The 22,635-nt window shown below is 33.4% G+C and overlaps 1 protein-coding gene across 1 annotated transcript; it reads left to right on the top strand.

Moving 5' to 3' along the window:
* The first annotated feature begins 437 nt into the window (after positions 1 to 437).
* LOC106772003 (ATP-dependent DNA helicase SRS2-like protein At4g25120) lies at positions 438 to 22,475 on the top strand. Its single transcript, XM_014658102.2, has 29 exons — positions 438 to 661; positions 833 to 1,493; positions 1,627 to 1,668; positions 1,827 to 1,990; positions 2,563 to 2,761; positions 5,879 to 5,935; positions 6,041 to 6,146; positions 6,243 to 6,376; positions 6,508 to 6,582; positions 7,824 to 7,949; positions 8,039 to 8,170; positions 8,262 to 8,345; positions 9,084 to 9,197; positions 9,335 to 9,435; positions 10,014 to 10,080; positions 10,317 to 10,367; positions 10,789 to 10,866; positions 11,199 to 11,405; positions 11,483 to 11,521; positions 12,313 to 12,384; positions 12,791 to 12,877; positions 12,946 to 13,002; positions 14,593 to 14,801; positions 14,915 to 15,008; positions 17,856 to 17,906; positions 18,722 to 18,784; positions 18,877 to 18,936; positions 21,161 to 21,223; positions 22,163 to 22,475. Exons 1-29 carry the CDS (start codon positions 558 to 560, stop codon positions 22,250 to 22,252), a joined length of 3,387 nt encoding a protein of 1,128 aa, XP_014513588.1. The 5' UTR covers positions 438 to 557; the 3' UTR covers positions 22,253 to 22,475.
* The last annotated feature ends 160 nt before the right edge of the window (positions 22,476 to 22,635 follow it).

Here is a 22,635-nt window from a genome sequence, read left to right as displayed (position 1 = left end):
AGAAATATCTTGTGACCACTTACAAGAGATAACTTTTTAATATGAGCGAGTGAAGATACTTTAATATAAAGTGGAATGAAGTTAAAAATCGAACTATTAAAATATAACAATTTACATTCGTTGGACTTTTCGTCACCCAAAGCTTATATATTTTTTAATTTATCATTTACTCAAGTTTAAATACTTTATAAAATTTTCAAAAATTTATAAAACTCTTTTTGAATTTTACTATGACTTTGTAAAAATCCAAATTACAAAAATCTTGACATTTTAAACAGATTTAAAATGTATATTTTAAATTATGTAAAATGTTCCCATGTAAAATAATATTTTGAAATACCAACCCATTTGCCCTTTTAAGACAATTTTAGTTTTTTTTTTTTCTAAAAGCAAATAAATAAAAAAAATGTTTTTCCGAGGGAGGGAAAAAAAAGGAAAGAAAACACTTTCAAAAGAGGGAGAAAGAAACCAAGTCATTCGTGGCTTCCTTCATGCGCCTCGCAGCATACCCTGTCAGTAACCGCGGCAGGGTTTGACGTTCTGGACTTCCCACCGATATGACGGACCAAAGAAGTGGCCGAATCAGCGCTTATTTCAGTGCTTCGAAGCCCATTCTCTCTCGAAAAAGACCTTCGGATTCTTGTCCCCTTCAATGTCACCGGTAACCCTCTTTCTGTACTCCTTCCAATTTTCCATTCTCTGGAATGCGATATTTCTTCTTAATTTCTGAAGATCGAATGCAAGAAGTAGAAAAACCGTCAATGCATTTTTAAACGCCCGTGCGAGAATTAATTTCGTTATTTGAAGCTCCGTAATCTTTTGTTGTTTGTAGAATAAAAAATGCTGGTGATGTTGGTTTCGATTCTGTTGCGAAGAGAGTTCCCCTTGCGGAGGTACCGCTGAACATGTTCAATGCGGCTGTGAATTACCATGGTCCATCGTCTGAGTCAAATAACGGCAGCTTCAATGCAAGGAGTGTGTCTGTTTCTGCACTTGGTTCCGCGAATGAGAATCTGTGTCAATCTTTGTTTGAAACTCCAAGGAGAGAACCTGAAGGCTCTAAACCCAAAGAGCTGGATTATTTTGCCGCGAGTGGCCTTCTTGATGACGACTTTGATGACTCTATTTTGGAGCAGATTGACATTTTGGTCGAGCAGAAATCTGCAGAGAAAGCAGCAGAGCAGCAGTTAGATCGTATATGTGACGAGAAAGTTTTGAACCAAAGCAATATTGCTGGTGAGGTTAGTCTGAGTTCAGGATGCATTACTGTTTCCGTGGGGTTAGGAAATGGTCACCTGCTTAACTCTGGTGTTGATCTACATACCAAACAAGAGGAAGTGGATACAAGCTTGCAAGGTTTACTAAATAGCAACAGCAGCATGCCTGAGGAATATTTGAAATACTTGCAGTCCCTAAATGACAGGCAAAGAGAAGCAGCTTGCACTGATATTTCAACCCCTTTAATGATTGTAGCTGGTCCAGGAAGTGGAAAGGTCTTCTACTCTATGCCCTTTTTGGTCCCATTGAATGTGGACAGTTTTGTTTTCCCTTTGAGTTTTTTTATTTTCACATTAAAGCTGAATTGTCTTTTTCCTTTTTTTTTTATCATTTATTTTTTTATATCAGACATCCACAATGGTAGGGCGTGTATTGATGCTGCTCAATGAGGTGATGCAAAATAATCGTTCCTAAGAGCTACACGCTTTTCACTTACGTATCTTTGATACCTGTCTATCTTTTCTACCTTTATGTATTAAGGTTTTTTACCTCTGTAAATCTTGTTGCTCAATTGTTTGTAATTTCTATTCTCTGCTAAATATGAGCAGGGCATTAGTCCATCAAACATTCTGGCCATGACATTCACAACAGCAGCTGCTTCTGAAATGAGAGAACGTATAGGAGCTATAGCTGGGAAGACAACGGCTAAAGAACTTACTATCAGTACTTTTCATTCATTTTCCTTGCAACTTTGTCGTTCACATGGAGAAAAGTATGTTGTTCTGAATTTGATCCAGATTTCACTTTAATTTGTCCTTGATATGCTCTGCTTATTACATATAACTTGTGTCCTTCTCTGTTTTCTGTTATAGACACTGAAGTTGCTGTTAATTTCCTTGTTATTTAAATGCTAGTTGTGGCATTTATGGTAGTTCACAATTCATCAATTCACTACCTGATTTTGTAGTCAAAATCGAGAGATCGTAAACATGCTTAAAGACACAAATGACTCTTTCCAACCAAATATAAACATAATTGCATTAACTCTCCCCCTAAAAGTTTGAATTGAGTAGTTGATGCTCATTACTATGGGTTGCCACTTAAAGCCATGGAAGAAACTTTTATGGTGAAAGGAGAGAAAGACCTACAAGAACAATATTTAAGATCATTAAAAATGGTGTATCACATCTTGTTTTAAAGCCATATTTCCAGTTACTTAATCATGTGCATGCATTTATTATATGACTGGATCTGTGTGAACTATGTGCTACATCTGCATCTGTAAGCTTTTTTTTTCTTTAATTGCTAGAATGATTCCGGAATAATATTCAAATTATGCTGCAGGTTGGGTCGTACATCTGAATTCTATATTTATGGACAGGGCCAGCAGCGAAATGCAATTATTGAGGCCATCAGATTGTTAGAAAATGAAAAGAGTAGAAATAAAGATGGTGCATTATTAATGGGTGATTTATCCAATAGTGTAAAGAATCCTAAACAGTTCAAGGATAAGGCAAAGAAATGGCAAAAGTTTGTGGCTCAGGTACTCAGTTTATTTAAAGAGTCAGTCTTTCCAAACCTCCTTTTGAAATGCTTTTGCAAAAGCTACGTTATCCTCTTTCAATTCTGTTGTAAAATTATAATCTCACTCATTGTGTGTGTGTGTGTGTGTGTGTATATATATATATATATATATATATATATATATATTTAAAATTAAGTTGTATGTCTACAAGAAGTTCTATTTGTTGTAGAAGTTGGCTTTTTTTTTTTTATCAGAAGTATCTAGTGTATGTGTAAGATATAGAGCTTTAGTGAAAATCACTATCGTAACTTGTAATTAAAACAATGCTAGTATAAATATATCATTGTGTGATGTGGCACTATGACTTAGATACAATTTTGGCATACTCTTTGATTTTAAGTAGGTAGTAAAGCGGTTTGACCTGTCTTGCTGCTCATATGGAAAGACCTCTTGCATTTTGACAGGTTTCTGGAAAATGAAACCTATCCAACTCCCTCACAAACACGTAACAGTAAGAACTCAGATAGAAAGAATAGAGTATCTGTATTATCAAAAGAACAAATGTACAAGTATAGTGATCTAAACGGGAGACTAATCCCCCTCCACAGGCCAAAATACTGTCTTTACACAGAATACTAACTGCCCAAAACAGAAATAAAAGAGCTCTATTTAAAGCAGCTCATTCCCGCCCCTATCCTAACTGTTATTACAGTTAGGATTTCTAACCAACCTTCCCCCTTTCCCTTCTAACTTTCTCTACTCTTCCTCCTTCTCTCATAAACCTTCCAGCCTCTATCACATTCCGTGCTCAACAATGTCTCATGCACATGTTTTTTTGAGAAGGATATTCCTAATTAACAAATCAAAACTATGTAAATTGCAAATTTTAATCTGAAGAAAAACTTTGTGTTAGAATATTGAATAACAACACATCTTTGTTGGAATAATGTCTAGGAAAGATCTCTCACTCCATTATCCTTGATGTTTTTATTATAAAATGTATGTACGTGAAGTAAAGTGTCATTCCACTTAAGCTATTCCATTTATCTGGCTTGAAAGGGGTGTGTTTAGTCTAACATAGACTAAAGATATGATATGAATTAATTAGATCTTATAAACATCCTCAATGTACAAGTTGATTATATGGGATTGAATTAGACTTTAAACCCAAATTCTAATTCTCAGAAAGTAGTCTTGAAGTCAATCTCACAATGCTTGCAAATATTTACGCCCATTTTTATACTATACTATGACCATATCTGTTAGGAAGTGGAGAGTGTACGAGAGAAGAAAGGCACGACAACAAATGGTGGAAGGAGGTGAGGGCATGGGCCGAGTGGTGTAAAGAGGAGAGAGCGGGAGCTGTACGGTGTAAAGAGGAGAGAGCGGGAGCTGTACGGTGTAAAGAGGAGAGAGCGGGAGCTGTACGGTGTAAAGAGGAGAGAGAGGGAGTTAGATGGGAAATGAATTGTATAAATAGAGCTATGATTCGTAGTTAGGGAGACTTTTGACAGTTAGTTGTTTTGGCCGGAACTTTTAGTCCTGTGAGGGAGGTTAGACTCCCATTGATTGCTTGTACATTGTATCCGATTCGGGTTAATACAAGAAAGTCATTCTTTTGTGATCTGTGTGTGACAATTGAGTGAGTGAGAGGCTGTCTATTGAAGTTTCTTAGCCTAGAAACCTAACAACATCTCTAGTCAATATAATATTTCCTACACACTTTCATGTCGAAAACTTGACATCTTGTGCATGGGACTAAATATTGTGAGTGACTCGATAATGGGTAATGTTGGAAGTCCCACATCGACTAGAGATAAGGTCAATTAAGTGTATATAAGTGGGTGCAAACCTCACCCTACAAGCCAGTTTTGTGGGGTTGAGTTAGGTTTAAAGTCCACTTCTAACATGGTATCAGAGCCATGATTAGAGCCTATCTTAGGGATATCTATTGTTGTTGGGCATGTTGTTCCATCTGCTATCAGGCCGTTATTGGACCACCCATTAAATGTCTAATCCCACACTCGAGATGTATATACCTTAGCGTGAGGGGGTGTGTTGGAAGTCACACATCGACTAGAGATAAGGTCAATTAAGTGTATATAAGTGGGTGCAAACCTCACTCTACAAGCCGATTTTGTGGGGTTGAGTTAGGTTTAAAATCCACTTCTAACAGGTAACATAATTGATCCAACAAACTTTACTAGGATAGGCTCGTATACCATCATAGAAAGCGAAATTTAAGTTTAACTCAACCTTAAACATAGGTTTATAAAGTGAGACTTTTACCCACTTATATATATATATATATATATATATATATATATATATATATATATATATTATAATATGACATATTTCTAATCGAAGTGAAATCTCCAATACACTTCCTAATTTCGAAGGCTAGACGTCTCAAGTGTAAGGTTAAATATTTGTGGGTAGTCCAATAGTAACCTGAGGGGCCCAACAAACCTTGCTAGGATGGACTGTGATATCATATTAGAAAGTGAAGTTTAGTCTAACTCAATCTCCTAAAACTAGCTTGTAAGGATAGATTTATACCCACTTATATACTATAATTTGGTTATATCTTTAGTCAATGCGAGATCTCTAACATTAATAATCATGGATAGTTTTATTTCTGACAAGCACAAGCTACTTCATTTCATCATGTTTCTTTGACTAGTAATACATAATCTGAGAAACATTTGAAATTAAATATTTGATAAAAAAGGCATCTTATTTGACAAATCAATTATCATGCAGAAAATTACCCTAAACTATAATTTCACCGGTTTTATATTTCCACTATTTTCTTAGTGTGGGTCATGTGACTTCCCTTGTATCTTCGACGACTCTTGGCAGATCTACCTAAGTACAAATTTCTTTGTAATCCAAAGCTTGATTTCATTAATCTTCACGAAGCAGGTGGTTGTTTATGTTGTTAGGGACTGGAAAGTTGAGCTACAAGCTGTTTGCTTCTAAATTATTAGTCAGAAACTTTGGGGCAAAATTATGTATTTCTTATAAATTAAGCTTTGTCACCTATAATTACTTAATAAAGATCTTTTAATTCTTATGATTAATAGGTAAAGTTTTATCCTATCACATGCGATAACATTACACTATTTTCAGGCCAAAGCTTCGGGAAGAACTTCTGCAGAATATCGTGCAATGGGCAATGAAATTGGAGTAAGCCGATAAATAAAAGCTTTTCCCACATGCATGCACTCACAAACACCAACAACATGATTTGCTTTTCATACTCCTATTTTATTTTTTCTGGACTATAATCAGGCAGAAATTCTTGAGAATTACAACAACATATTACAATCTTGTAATGCTCTGGATTATCATGACTTGATCAGCTGTTCTGTGATGCTACTCAGTGATTTTCCTGAAGGTAATAATTTCATTTTCATAAATATACAACTAGTAAAGTCTATTCATTTGTTACAATTAGTTAGACTAACTTGTATTTTTTTAAACTATGAATAAGTTTTGAAAGAATCTCAGGATTCATGGAAAGCTATTGTTATAGATGAATTCCAAGATACTAGTGCCATGCAATACAAGTTTCTAAAGATACTTGCATCTCATCATAAAATAACAATTGTTGGTGATGACGATCAGGTGTGAGGTTTCTTCTTGATACCTAAATTTTGATAAGTCTGGTTTGATATTTGTATTGTTTTTGTTTCTGTCTGGTCTTTTAAATGCTCATCCTATTAACCATTGGTCTATTGTCTTAATTTTTCTTGCAGTCTATTTACAGTTTCAACGGAGCTGACATTTCTGGATTTACATCATTTCGAAATGATTTTCCAAATTACAAAGAGGTTTCTCTTTCTCTTGACTGATTCTGTTTGTGCTAGATACTTGACTTTTGTGTGTTTCAAGCACATTAAAATAATATATTATCATAAAAAATGGATTTTAAGTGAAACACAACCTTATAAAACCAACTTGTAAGATAAGATTTACACTCACTTATATATTGTACTGAGACATACATATGAAGTGTGAGACTAATATTTATGGGTAGTTTGATAGTAGGTGGTACTATAGGTTCAACAAATAACAAATCTCGCTAGGATGAGTTTTTTTAAATGGTTTTGGTATCATTTTGAGAAGTAAATTTTAAGCCTAACTTAATCTTATATAATCGAGCTGTTAGGTAAGGTTTGTACCCATTTATATATTGTAAATTTGTCTTATCACTAATTGATGTGGAATCTATAACATATTATATAATGTACATTGCATTGCATAGAGATAAGCCTAGTCTCATAATAAAATATATCTAACAAATCTCAAGATAAGACATAGAAGGAGAACCGTTGTTAAGAGGCAATGCTTTAAATTCTCAATTTTATATATAATCAATTATAGATATTCAAAAGTGATTTATAAGGAGAGGGGATGACTATTTATAGCCATCATTGCTTTAAAATTTAAATGAAACACAATAGGGAAATTCAAAATTCAAATTCTGACTTGAATCTAGACTATTCTAAGAATTGGCTGAATATGCAAGGTGGTGTGATTTGTGCCATGCTCTCGCTTTCTATGCTCTTGTTGCTTGCTGGTCAAGGCACAAATCAGCACATCCTTTCCTTGCCTCATCTTCTCATCTTGGTCAAAGTTCTATAGCTCCAATTGGGCTTGATTGAGTATTCGATTGTAGCCCAATTTGAACTAACTATAATTACAATTAAAACTTGAATTTAAAGAAATTAAATTCTACAATTACGAGCCCAAGAAATAGAAAAGCAAGTAAAAAATTATTTTTTTGAGAAAGAGTGTTGTCTCTTGTCATGTAACCCTCCTTGGTATTTCACTTGTGCACTCTTGCTTGGTCTTTTTCATCTTCCCCATTCATGCATTCTTTAGGTTGGTACAATTAAATAATGCCAACTAAGTCCTTAAGTAGTGTGGGTCCATTTTTTTTCTGTTTATATTCGAGGCCCTAGGGAGTGATTGGTTTTACCCATATTCATTTATGATTTGGTAGAATAATGGTACATTGTTTCCTTATTAAATTTCTTAGTTGGATACTTGCTTAATTTTTTTTTTTCAGATTAGGCTTAACAAAAACTATCGATCCACACGTTGCATTGTTGAGGCTGCATCTTGTCTTATTCAAAACAATTCCAAGCGAAGTCAGCTGAAGAATGTTCTTACCGATAACTCTTCTGGTTCTAAGGTTACTTCTTGCTGTGCTGGTTTGAAAAATATGTTTAATTGTGATTTTTGTATATATAGTTAAAATTTATTTTTGTCAATAATGTGTAGATAGTTATGAAGGAGTGTCACAATGAGGATTCACAATGCGCATTTGTTGTTGACAAAATCTTAGAAATGTCATCAGATCATTCAACTGATAACTGTTGTTTTGGCAACATTGCAATTCTCTACCGTAGGCAGGTGATGTTTATTGCTGTCACAATTATGTACAAAAGCAATTTTCCTATTTCTGACTGAATGTTTTTTTCTACTGCCTTTCTTCCTCTTTCAGGTATCAGGGAAAGCCTTCCAAATGGCTTTCCGTGATAGGAAAATTCCATTTAACATTCACGGTGTGGCTTTTTACAGAAAAAAGGTAATTTATTTTACAATAAGATGAAACTGGATTTATATTGAACAATCTATAATTGACCATTGTTAAAACTATACATTTCTAGGCCACTGCTAATAACTATAGCCTTTCGATTTAACTATTTTAATTACATTGTAAGAGATTGAATTGCTTATCTCTCAGGGGGAGTCTGGTTAGTTTTGTAAATTGCTATTTTACGGTCTATGTGGAATAACCTACTGGGTATGTTGCTTGAGGGAGTTTGGTTTTTTTGTAAATTGCTTCGCACTCCCTCTATCGTCTTACCTCCCCTGGAAATGTGTATACTTAATCAGTCACGTGTATCCTATCAGCAAAAACCTTGCCTAGTCTGCATCAACAAAACTGCAAATTCTATGGTTTTACAATAGTCTTGTGTAGATTCCTACGCCAGGTTTTCCTTGAGATATTTCTAGGATGTGAAGAATATATGTGGCAAGTCCAAGAAAATTAATATGAACTGGCTTTTATGCACCCTAAGACTCCCCTCTGTCAAGCTAAGCTATTGCACATATGTCTTGCATCCAGCTTCTTACGTGTGTAAGTTATCCCTAGGGCTCAACAAGATTTGTTTAAGATGTCTTCTAGACTATTTTATCATTGAAGTTCACAAGCTGTTGACAGGTTTATTATGATAAGTTTATAACTACTGGACTTACAAATGATGGTATCTTTGTCTTTGCATGTATGAATAATTTGTTTGCTTGTGCCTTCTTATAATAGGTAGTCAGAACTATCATCGCCATGCTTCGAACGACACTGCCTGGTTGTGATGATGGGTCATATAGTCGAGTATTCAAGGCTTTATTGCCGTTGGAGAAAGATAAAAAAAAGAGGGTAAAGCTTTTATAAAGGTTTTCTGTTTTAACCTTCATAACAGATGAATCATATTGCCATTGTGGCTTCAAATACCTTCTTTAGTTTTCATATATTATTTCAGTTTAAATGTCTCTTTTTGATGTTTTTCCCTGCAGATAATTGACCATATCAACAAAATATCAACAATTAGAAAATGTAGTTTCTTGTCGGCTGCTTCTGACATATTTAGTGCAAAGATTTCTGGTACCTTTAAAAGGTTTTGCAAAGGATTCTTTCCTAAAATGTTATCATGCTATATTAATTGTTTCAAGAAACAATTACTTTGTTTTGTTCTTTGTAAGAGCGGGCATGGCCCATCTTATTTTCTTAGAGGTTGCATTCTTTTAATAAGTAAAGTATTTTTGTTCATCCCGTTTTATTGTGAATGCCATAGGTATTTTTGTTCATCCCGTTTTATTGTGAATGCCATAGAAAGTAATCTACCTATCCATCTTTTAATTGAATAACAATGGCTTGATGTTGAAACTAGGATGATCAGCCCTATACATCAAGGCTTCCCCCTGGAATATTGATTATTACAAAAATAATCTTTAGTAAGCAATATTTCTTTTGAACGTGGGTGTTTTTTTTTTTAATTATTAGGGCGTTTTCTTGCTTTTGTGGTTGTCCCTTAACCTTCAATGTGAATTTCTTACTGGCATCTTACATGTGATGATAATTACCTAAGCTAGTATCCTTTGTGCTTTCTATCAGTTCATAGATGCACTTTTTCTGTATTACTTTGGTGTATGATGTCTTTGATATAATGACATTCATAGCTGTTATTGATAACAGAAGTGAGCTTACTCATGGAAGGAAGGTTTTAACGACTCTAGAGATGATATCAAAACTTACCCAGAGGGTAAGCTTTTTCTGCAAACTTCAACCACTAATCTAATTTATGTTTGCAATAGCAATTATTGGTGCAATCTTTGTTGGTCAATGGAAAGAAAGTATATCTTGGTGATGTTTGACCGTTCTATCTTAGATATGTATGGAAAAAATTGATTAAGGGGATTTTTTAATACAGAGGACAGGCATGCTTAATTCTCTCCTCTTCCTTAATATTAATTTAGTCCAGGCAATATTTTGTGACAGGAAAAATCAATCTCAGCTATCATAACTTCTGTGGCAAACATGATACCCGAGGTTTGTCTTGCATCTTATTTGGAATATTTTCTATAGTATCCTATTAGTAGTGCATGGGTTATTGCATTTCCTTAAAGTGTTACAATCAATTTGTTTAACTGACTGGTAGCTGTTGTCTGAACAGTTTTTGTTTATTTTTAATCATATGTTGATATTTTATAGCTTTATCTCTATGAAACATTATTGTGTGTATGTACCAATCAAACAATTGTATTAGTGTACTACCTAGCATTTTATTTTAGATTTCTTGCTTCTTTTGTTAGATAAATATGAAGATATATTAATTTAATTTTGACATAAATTTGGATGGATTTGAGAATAAGTAGATAGTTTTTTTTTTTAATCAAAATATTCCTTACAAATACAATGTCATATTCTTCAATATCTATTTAATTATTATTCCATGAATTTTGAATTTCAGAAATACCTTCTTGAGCAACGGGCAATCACTGATGTTGATGGAGGCACATTCCTCAATGAAGACTATGACATGAGATCTGTAAGTTTTGATGCAAGAGGGAAACTTAGGTTACCATTAGAGATTGTTGTGTTAGGAAAAAAAATGCCTGTTGTGTTTCTAATGTACATATATTGAAAACTTCAATTTTTTTTATTAATAGTAATCATCGTGTATGCTTTTGCTCTTTTACCTGTAATTCTAGTTGGACTCTTGCATTACACTCGTGTTCTACATATTACTCATATTTTCGAAAACAACGGGCTCACTCTTAGATCCTTTTCTCCCTCTTACACATGGTATTAGTTTTTCGGGTAGAAGTCTGAAGTTTTAATCATTTTCACCCAGACCTTGTTCATCCATGGTTTCTTCAGGTTCTTCAATACCTATTGGACGATGTGTCTGAGTTTCTATCCACTAAATTAGTTGAGGTAGAAGGGGAAAGGGAAATATCAGAAGATAAGGGCTGCACTTTTGTTTTAAAAGCATTCATTGATTATTTATTTGAACGTGAGAGAGAAAATTGTCGTGCTCGAAGGAGGGACAATGAAAACTCTGTGACATTGACTACCATTCATCAGGTACCTGTCTCACTTGATTAGCGTCTAATTGAGTTTAGCTCAATGATAATGAAGGTTTTAGTTTTTTTTACTTGCAGGCAAAAGGTTTAGAGTGGGATGTTGTCTTCATAGTTAAGGTATGTGATTGCTCTTTGTCAAAGCTTTTAACAGGGGGATATGTGCTTTCTTATGTTTCTATGAAATATATTATTAGATTTTTATACCCCATTTTTCATCTTAACCTGTATGACTATATGGCTATATTTTCACCTCAATAAATTGCAACATGACCATGCTGCTCATTGGAAGTCAGTGAGTCAGCATACTTGGTGAAAAGGTGCACCAAAAAGACTTTTTTCCCTTTCAGAAATTAATTGGAGATTGAGTTACAACAATTATCAATTTGTTGCAGTTTAGTACTAGAGGAACACATCTTTGTTGTCACCTGAATCTTGATATGTGATTACCTTTTTCATGGATAGTAACTTCTTGCTGTGTTTGGCATATTCTTTTATTGTTATTTACAAAGTTCAAGGTTTATTTTTTTTTTTTTTTTTTTTTTTTTTTTGTGATCCTTTAAGAATTTATTGATTGACATTTTAACCTGGTGATCTGCAACATGTCCTTGCAATTGCTCATTGGAAGTCACTAATTGATATTAATTTATTTGGTAAATCATGTCACAGTTAACTAGGTTTCTTGTGAATTAGTTTTTAACTAATCCAATTGGTGTTGTATGGTTTATGCAGCCTACCTCACCCAGTAAGATTAGACTATTTTGGTTAATGTTCACTTTTGTTGTTTGACTACCTTGTGTGGGGAGATCATAGGTCCTTGGTTTGTTCAACAATTTACCACAAAAAGTTTTGAATTACCTTTGTTTTTTGGGCTGTGTTTCCTTTACTGGGTAATTTGTTGTATTAAATAGGCAAATGACTCTGAGATCCCGCTGTTACACAATTTCAAGGGTACTGTAAAGGACACTGCAGCCTTGGTTGAGGTAAGTTATTGTTTTTTAGTTGGATGGATAATTTTTATGTTCATTTGTCTTCAACTGGATTATTTTTGTTTAAATATGGGTGTAAATATTGCACATTTACTGTACAATAAATATAAATTTATTGAATAATAAATATAGATTTCATTGTAAGAAACTCCTAATTTTAAGGGATTCGGATTAGGAGTTTATTTGGTAGATTTGCTCCTTTTTGAGTCTTTATTTCGGGAGATTTATTTCCTTTATTTGAGGATGTTCCTGTCCTTCTATTAGGATTTCATTTTTCCTCTAAATACCAATATTTTGTTTCTTTCTGATATCCAGAAAAATAATGCCATAATTATTGGTTACTGCATACACATTTTTTCACACTTTTAAATTATGATTCTAATTATTGTGTCATTCCTAGGAAGAAAGACGCTTGCTGTATGTTGCAATGACTCGTGCTCGGCAGAAGCTTTTTATGCTTTACGTATTGATGGACTCAAACTGGCAGGTTTGTTTAGTATAATTTTAAATTCAACTTCTTAATTGTCAGAATTTTCTAATTCTGTGCATTTCTAGATACTTCAACCGTCAAGATTTCTGAAAGAAATCCCCCGTAGTCTTATAGAAGTCCAGGTATTCTTCTTTCCTATTTATAAATTATTTTCGCTATTAAACTATAGTACGATACCTGTTTTGAAGTACATACCCTTTTTGTTGTCATGGTCTGCTCTAAAACCATGACAGAATGGTTAACACCAACTCAAATGACCTTTTGCTTGAAAAGCTTACGGATCACACTGAATAAGGAATATATGCTGCAACAAAAAAAAGAAATTAATGAAAATTTGGTGGAGATTTCTCTGTATCACCAACTTCTCAAGGATAACAAACACATTTCAATCACTTAATGGAGGTAGCTAGGATTCATGAAAGACGTTCCTATCATTTAAATATTTAAATATAATTAATAAAATGGGGAGTTCTCTAATAAAGGTATTCAACCATATCATATCAAGCCTAATGAGTTATATGTATTGAAAAAATTAAACACTCTGTCCTTATACTTGCATTATAATTTATACTAAATTTGAACCACAATACTGGCCACCACTCAAAATGATGGGGCCTAACAAATGAAACTTTGAAATCTTCTCTCCTTGAGCTAGGTTTTGGGATGTGCCTTGCCTTTGCAGTTACATTTCCCAAGATAAGAAGGAACAAAAGTGGATGACAATGCATAGAAGTGGGCATCATGAAAGGGAGATAAATTGTGACAGCTTAATAAATTATAGATAGGATGAGGATTGCAAATTGTCAGATTTCATCTTGAAATCGATTGACATTGAGCAAAGTTTCCTTTCATATATATAAGCTGTACTTCATGAATTGAGGTAGGTGATGTAGGACTTCCCACCCCACCCCTCCAAAGATGGTAGGCGAGCCTACCAAATAGACATTTTATTAAGATGAACTTGATAGACTTTGATACCATTTCGAACCTGATCTTAAAATTGACATTAAGAGAATTTGTCCAAAAGATATATAAGCCACACTCCAAGATTTGAGGTAGGTGATATAGGATTTCCCATCCCAAATTTAACATATAATAACATCTCAAATAGCCAAGTCAAGGTCTTATAGTGGTTTAGCAAAATAATGGATTATCTCAAGTTTAGAAGAAACTAATTTCTCTCTTATTGAGTCTCATTACATGCATGTGATACACACACATATTAATTGGAAATTTTTTGAAATAAGCATTGCCTATTCTAGGAAACAAATTCCGAATATTGTGGGATTTATATGCTAGTAATAAAATGAAAATACAGTCAAAAGCAATAGGAATCAAATCTGAAACTTCCTAAAATATCTCCACAAATTATTATGTATTGGTGTATTACTTCGAAATAATATGATAATTATAGAGGTGGTGAGGTTGAATACGGTTTAAATTGTTTTCACAAATGTTTGGAAAGCAGTAAGCAAATGGTAGACTGTTAATAGATGAGTGCCTATATTCTTAAAAAGGATTTTGGTAAATAACTTTCACAAAACATGAGTGTAAAGAGGTTTATCAAAATGGACAGTCTACGAAAACTGTTCCTTTTTGTTACTTAACCAAATGCCCAATCTTCTTTCTAGCATGTATCTAGGTTCTGGGAATATCACATTTATGCTTAGGTATAACAGCAGAGGTCTAGTGAATTGTATATTCTTGTGTAGGGTGAAACAAATTTACAAGAACTACAGATAAAGCACGAAGCTTTTCAAAAGGAATCTACCCCTTGTACCACTGACTTGTTGATAAAAGAGAGACCAACTGAAGCAGATGTGGTCCCTATGCCTCCTGTACTTGATAATCATTCCAGTGAGATTTCCAATGAGCTTGCACAATTTGATGAGGCAAACAGTGGAAATGATTTCTTAAGAAGGTTTCTCTATTTCAATAATCATATTACTGTTATTTGTCATTGATCTAAGCTGTATTTAGTTTTAGAACATTAATGTTAATCGTTACGTCTTAGTTGTTTTTTTTTTTTTGCAGATTTAGTGTTGAGGACAGATCTATTGTTTCCCATTTATTCCATCAATGGGCCAAAAAAAAAGCATTTCAAGATCCAAAGAGATTGCTTGACAAGGTGATTGTTGATAACTGCATGTAATTTTATTTTAAAATTAAAGATCAAGATCTGGTAATTGAAATTGGATTTTTATTAATCTAGCATAATTAGTATTTAAGATATTTAGGTGTAATTTGATTTTGTTTTTCACTTTCTTCCTATCTCATCCTTGAATTTTTTATGTAATCATGGTAGTTAGGAACTCTCCTTGTCATCTCTGCTTATCTAACATGTAATTTTGATCAATCTATACTGTGAAAGATCGTTATCTTCTCCTAAAATTACACACATTTGTGCAACACTTATCAACTGAGAAGACCCTTTTTTATGTGAGAGTGAGAGGAGTGAATATCATTAAATCAACATATCTTTCCATGAGATGTTAAAATGGAAAAATCAGAGCTTAATTTTCATATTCTATTACTGTAAAGATTTCACTATTAACCAATTAAAAATAAACCTAAATATAAAATTTAAAGTACTCCTTCCATTTCAATACAGGTCACATTTTAATGCAATTATATTAAGTGAGATTTTAGGTTTTCAGTGAAACGTTAAAATGTTCAATCAAATTTCACCCTAGATGAATTAACAACATGATGGTTTTTTAGTAGTGTGTTTTATTGTTCAACAACCAAAAATGATAATTTGGCCCCTGTGTGGATGGAGTGATGGAAAGTAAGGTGGTCGAAAAGAAAAGAAAGAAAGAGAGAATTAGAATCAAAAGTGAGGCTATATAGTGGAAAGAGATTTTAGAAATGAGTGAAAAGATTTACATATATGTGGTTGATTTGATAGAAGTGATTACATCACACCATTCGCTAAGCTCTTCAATTTGCATGTCAAAATGACTAGATAACAACTCATTACGTTTTAAAATGGTGATCGTGTACTCATAAGCAAATCTCAGGATATAACTATAGAATCATCTATAGTATTAAAGGATGTTTTATTTATCCCACAATTGGTCTCAATCTTATCTCTATTCAATAACTTACAGAAAATTGAATTGTTTAGTAGTTATTTCTCTTACTATGTATTTCAAGATCTTTGCATGTTGAAGTCAATTTTAAGTGCTAAGGATCAAACGGAGTTCTCTCTATTAGACTCTAAGAACCAAAACAAAGTAAAGGTCATAAGCCAACGAGCAACGCAGAAAACATGGACAAGTTCCTAAATATGGTTTCATCATAGAAGAGAAGGACATTGGATGTGTTGCTCAAGCCAACTAAGAATAAATGCACTTAGTAAGATGGTATCAAAACCATTCAAAGCCTATCTTAGTCAAGCTCATTGGAGCTATTATGTCACTCTGATTGGGCGCTTGTTAGTTAGACCACCCATAAATATCTAATGACTTTTGAGATGTTCAGTCCTTGAAGTGAAGGGGTGTAATGAAAATCTCATGATGATTAAGAATAAAGCCGACTTATAATATATAAGGTACAATCCTTACTTTAGAAGCTAATTTTATGAGATTGAGTTAAATATATACTCATTTACTAAGAGGATGAAAATCATACAAGATGAACTTAAAGTGAAGGTTGACATTTCCATGCAATTTTGATAGAAAATCATCCATGAGCATTGCCCACAATCCAAAACATTGAATTTGATAGGCACTTCATCAAAGATAATCTTGATAAAGGTTTTGTGGTTACAACCTCTGTACTACAAGGGTTTAGATGGCAGAGATTTTTACTAAGGGTCTACCTCAAGGTAAATTCCAGGATTACATAGTTCGAATATGGTACATTGATAAGTGTCTCTTGCAACAATCTGTCCCTACAAATCGATGTCTTTCCATGCAACCAAACTTGCATCTCACCCGCAAATCACCTCAAATAATCCATGGTTACACTACTCACCCTGATATAAGCGAAGTGTTAGAGTCTGTTTGGGGTGGTTGCACTCATTAAATTACTTATAGTTATCGTTTGTCCTTGTGAAAAAACTTTAAAGACTAATATTTTGAAATGGAGGGAGTAGTTTTATAAATGTAAAAATGCTACATTCATGATTCTGAGGGTCTTAGTTGTTATATTTGTTAACTAAGAACATCTAAAATTCAAGTACCTTATAATATACACATAAGGAGTCTTACTCTATTTTAAATGAGTCTTACCATGTCACATCACTTTTAAGCAATTTATTAATATTTGCTAACTTTTCTGCAATGGAGAGATCTTGTTAGAACCAACATTTTATAGTTTTTCATTTGTCTCCATCTTTTTACAACTTAAAGAATTTATTTAATTATTTAAATATTGTATTTTATTTTTGAGATTCAGGTTCTGATAGAGGCCTAGTTCTTAATTTAAGGCCCCACCGCACCAGGTCAGCTTTCCCAGTAGGAGTTCCTTATAAAATCCGTCCCTTAAATTTAATGCCCTTCTTAAAACTTCCACATTGGAGATGTTTTAAGGTCTTTCTTAATCAATAAAATATCCCCAACTTTTATTGTTTAAATTTCTGAATTTGCGGGATTGTACAAAATCCCTGTGAAAATTCATAAAAAGGAAACATATATGAACGTGCTGGAACTCAACAACTACTGAGACTTGTATGCTCTTTTAATGTTGGGACTTGGGAATTACAAACTAAGTGATTGATCAGGTCCCTCAATATCGATTTCAAGGAAATAGTGCTTTAGATGCCGGTACGTGTTATTATAAAATACATATATTTCATTATATTTTATCTTCATTTTATACATAATTAACAGCCATAGGTAGCTTAAGCATTTCTAGATATTGTGTGCTATAATATTAAGATATCGTTTTAGATAAGTATTGTAGGATGTACAACGTGAATATAATTTATATCTTCTTATTTGTTAACTAAATCACTTTTTCCTATCAACAGGTTAGTTTTGTAATTGATGAACGCCTGAGACAGAAGAGAAACAAAAACAAGGTCCAGCAATATCCATATTTTTCGGAGCTGTCTGTTTTATGATGCCTATTGTTCCCTCTTTCTTGTTTGTGTATTTTGTTTTGACAGATTTCCAATTATGTAGAATGAACCCTGTTACAAAGAGACATGTCTCTAACAAACCTTTGGATGCTTTTTTTGTCAATTACACTGAAGTGCATGTACATATTTTATTAAGCTTGTGTTGAATATTTCCACTATTTAAATTTAAATGCATTGGCATGAAATAGGGAGCTACTTAAGAACAGTGTTGTTGAATAATCGCTATAACGTTGTTAGGTTGTGGAATCCCTTGGTTCTGCAATTGCAACTTTTGAGTTAATATGATGCCAATTTTGGTTCATTTTGTTTTTATTTGCATATGGCTTAATTTGTATACATATATAATAGATATATCTTTCAACCATTATGCAAATTCCACTATTTGGCCGCTGTGATATCTGCTATATGATGTAGATATAGCGGATTACTGGGTATCCACCACTTTCTTCAGTCTGCAATTGATGACACTTCTTAAGCATAAAATTACTGTGCTTAAATGTTTTGGGACTCATGTGTTGATATACATATTCTTTTCCAAGTATCTATCAGAAACAAAAGCAATTTCTCTTTTCGTTCTCCATCTTACTGGACAAACTTTTTTACAGTAATCTGTAAAATATTGTTCTCATTACTTATCTTAATGAAAGTTGTCCAAACTCACATGACGGCTGTTAATGGTGTAAATGTCTTGTTTTACGTTTTACAAAACTATCTTGATAATTTCTTTGAATCCTAATTTCTAATTTCGTTTTCAGGACTTATTGAATACATTAAAACCTTGCTTAAGCTGTGACGAAGCATTTCAGTATGCTCAATATGTAAGCGCCTTTATATATTATTTAAACCAAACATGATTCCATTTCTAGGATACTGCATCTTTAGAAGAAATCTGATATTTATTTCCTGATAGGTTTTGAGATGGGAGCAGATTCCTGCTGATAAGCGAGCTCATCTTATGCGAGAAAAACAGGTTTTCTTGGTTTTCACTAGTTACTATTTGACTTTAGAAAATTAGTACAGATTAATGTGAATAATTTGTATCTTACATCATCTCATATTATATTTTTGAGAGTTTTTAATTTTTTTCTTCTGTTGGAAATATTTTAGTTAATGCAGATAGGAAATAATAAATTCATGCAATACTAATGGGTTTTATTTGTTCGTAGCAAGTTTTGCATAGTTAATATTAGCCTAGAGTGTCTTCAAAGTCTATATCTAGAGACCTATATATGTATATTGATGATATGCAGAACCTTTGTACCACTCTTTATGTAGTATTGTGTTCTTTCTTCCTTCAATCTCCCCCGATATCATATAGTTTTCCCCATTTTTGGATTAATTTTCTCATTCAAAATCATTTTCTATATTTTTCGAGTGACTCCTCATGCAAACTTGCCAGCAACTTTTCCTGACTTGGCATCGTTTTTCAGTCGTAGTTTTCGGTTCTTGCAGCTGTTCTGAGACTACGTCTACTTCCATATAGCATGCTTCCAGCCTGCAAACCTCAATTACCTCTGTGATTTTGATAGGACTATGAGGGTCTATGTTAAGAGAAAGGGAGTTGAAAAACAGAACATAGGTTATTAGGAAGTTTGGGGTTGTTAGGTTGTTATAGTTTTCCTAGGGGGAAGACTATAGATAGGAGGGAGGGGTGTCTTGTAAAGGAGATGTTGTTTTGTAATTGAGAAGCATAGACGTCTGTGACATCCTGTGAGAAGGGAAGCATTGTCCATTTGCTGCAATTGAACATCCTGTTTGCTTTTGAAGTAATAAAGCTGTTTTCCAGTTTTAAGTCTGAGTTTCTGTTGTTTTTCTGGACCAAACCAGAGCCAACAAGATTTCTTGGCAAGAAACCTAACAGATTTTTCTCCCTTTCCAATTGTGACCTATGGATTGAGAATCCATCTTATCACGCATGGGAGCTTTAGGATTAGCTTCTCTTGTCCAGTTGCAATCATGACATTCAGGTTCACTCTTGTCCTGAAGGATCGGTTGCAAGTATTTTGTCTCCACTGAGATACAATCCACACGCAACATCAGTTCTCTGACCAAAGCTAGGTATTGTCAATAGTGAACTGAGCTTTGATTGCGGAGTTCTTTTACGCATCAATCAAGTTTCTGGACGTGAGTATGAATGTCTTCCTCTATGGTTTCTCCCCTTAACAGCAAACCTGGGCTGTTCTTATAACAGGAAACTCAACTTGAACAGTTCAAACAGCTGTGTGAAACCGTTGCTCTCAATCTCACTCGGCTGAACTCTCAATCAGTTGACAATCCTATTCGGTGATTAAGTTGCACCTCCTGCTTGTATTCTGTTCACTCACATGCAGACCAATTCTGTTAATAATTCCTCTCACAATCGGTCTACTGTTAATACACTATCATACAATTCGATTATATGTCTACACTTGGATCTTATTTATGATCACATATTAGGGTACAAATTAATCGGTCATAAATAGAATTATACAAGTGAAAGAATCAAATCCCTAAATTGTAGTTACTGCATCCCTAATTTATAGTGATAATTATTTCCATATTAAGTGCGTATTAAATATGCTTATCTTTCATGCTTATTGGCCTTGATTTTCACGGTCTTGTATGCTCTCTTTTGTCTCTATAGTTTTGTTTAAACCTACTTCACATCAAAAATATGTTTTCCATAGCGTTTGGGTCTTTTGGGTTCAAACTCGATGTAATACTTGTCAGGAGCTTCTAATAAGTTTGGGCTGTGCTAATGTAATACTTCTTGCTTGGTCATGTAACATTACATGTGTTCCTTCCGTCTTGGGATTTGTCGTTTTTGTTTTTGTCTCTTGTAATACTTTGTAATTTAGGGACCTTGTTATTTTTTATTTATTTCCCGAGAAAATATGTTTGTTTATAAGAAGCTGAATATTAGGATGGGGTAACGGGCAACACAGAATTGTAGTGATTGTATACCTGTAGGTACTAGATTGATTCATTATAAATAGGTGTGAGTGGATCAACACGATCCTATAATTGTTGGTCTAAATAAGTCGATACACTAAACCAACTTTATGCAAAGCATTTATGTAATTTTCCCCCTGCTATTGAGTGATATGCATAACAAGTAATTTCCTGGGATTGGGGTACGTATATAGTAAGCACGATTTTCGTTGTTTTCATATTGAATATGAGATTTAGGAGTATTTTTTTTGTTCATTTTTCAGGAACATTTTCTGAAATTAAAGATTGAGAATGCAATGGGTTCTGCAACACCGACTGTCAAGCAGGTAACAATACTTGGTTATAAAACATGTTAGACCTTTCATTTTTATTTTTTTTGGTATTCATGTCTTGTATGTGGTTAATTAAAGTTAGGATACGAAGTTATTCTTCATAATGAACTTCACAAAAATTCAGAAAACTTGGGTAAAATAGTGTTGCATTTCTTACAAAGTAGTTTATATCTAATTTAACCTTATAAAATCTATTTCTAAAGTGATGATTATCTCTACTTATATATTTTAATTTGCAATGATTTCTCAATACACCCCTTCACATCCATCACTACTAGGACAGGAACATAGAAAATACGATGACCAACCTTTTTACTGGATCTAAGATGATACAATCTTACAAAGTGATTTAGGCTTAACTTTGTCCTATAAATTTTTTGTAAAGTGAGGATTATCCCCAGTTATGTATTGTATTTTAACACTAGTTCTTGTTGATCTAGGAATTTGGATTTTTTTCCAGTAGCGCTTTTGTATATATTCACTTTATACTGATTTGGGCAATGCAACCTACTATTACATTTATGAAGACATGGTTAGCTATCACTTTCGTTTACTGACTTAATACCTAATGGTGGTGGTGTCACATTTCACACAAGAAGTCTCCATCTCCAATGTTTTCATTTTCTTAGTTAGCATTGCTAATGATCTGTGTCAACTTTAGTATATAAAGACGATTAAAACGAAACTTTTCCAAATTTGGTACATTGATTTTCTTGTTGAAACTTCAATGCTTTCTTAAGCATCAAATTGTTTTCTTCGCATGGATTGTTTCGGTAGTAGCGTGGATAACTTTCATTTATTTCGTGATAATAATGATTAGGTGTATAAATGGAGATTATTGTGCTTGATTTATTTTTTATTTTCTTTTGGGGGTATTGTTAGGCATGTAAATTTGTAGTTTGAATGTGACATACGTTGCAAATGTTTTGGCAGATCTCATATTTGAAAAAACTGGGTTGCACCGTGACCCCTACATCCCGCCTTCACGCGTCTCATCTTATTGAGCAGTACAAATCACTGTAAGAATCCACAAGTACGAAACCTTCCTTACTGAAAACTTTAATGTAAGATTATATCGCAGACTAAGCTGGTTTGCAAGCTTGCTAACAAATTTTGTTAACTAAACTGATGGACCTTTGTGAATTCCAACCATCTACTAAATTTTTGCCTTTGTTATGGAACAGTTATTTTATGTTATGACATTTATGTTAAATTCTAAATTCGTTCGTAAGAGGTTCATTTGTTTACTTCCTTTCATTTTCTTTTATAAATGAAAATTAACGTATATGTATATTTATTTTCTTAAATTTTCGACAAAAACATAATGTAAAGTATAAAGAGTTTGTGAATTGCTTTATCCATGAAATATTTAAGAAATAACAATTTTAGACTTTAAATAATTCCAT

Source organism: Vigna radiata, chromosome 8, assembly GCF_000741045.1.
Source record: "Vigna radiata var. radiata cultivar VC1973A chromosome 8, Vradiata_ver6, whole genome shotgun sequence".
NCBI lineage: Eukaryota > Viridiplantae > Streptophyta > Magnoliopsida > Fabales > Fabaceae > Vigna > Vigna radiata.
This window is presented reverse-complemented; position numbering and strand designations above follow the sequence as displayed.

Coding starts and splice junctions, on each gene's coding strand:
- LOC106772003 (XM_014658102.2), top strand. CDS start 558: ATGACGGACCAAAGAAGTGGCCGAATCAGCGCTTATTTCAGTGCTTCG. Junction 11,522..12,312: donor ATGTTGTCTTCATAGTTAAG/GTATGTGATTGC, acceptor TGTATTAAATAG/GCAAATGACTCTGAGATCCC. Junction 17,907..18,721: donor AGAAGAGAAACAAAAACAAG/GTCCAGCAATAT, acceptor TTTCGTTTTCAG/GACTTATTGAATACATTAAA.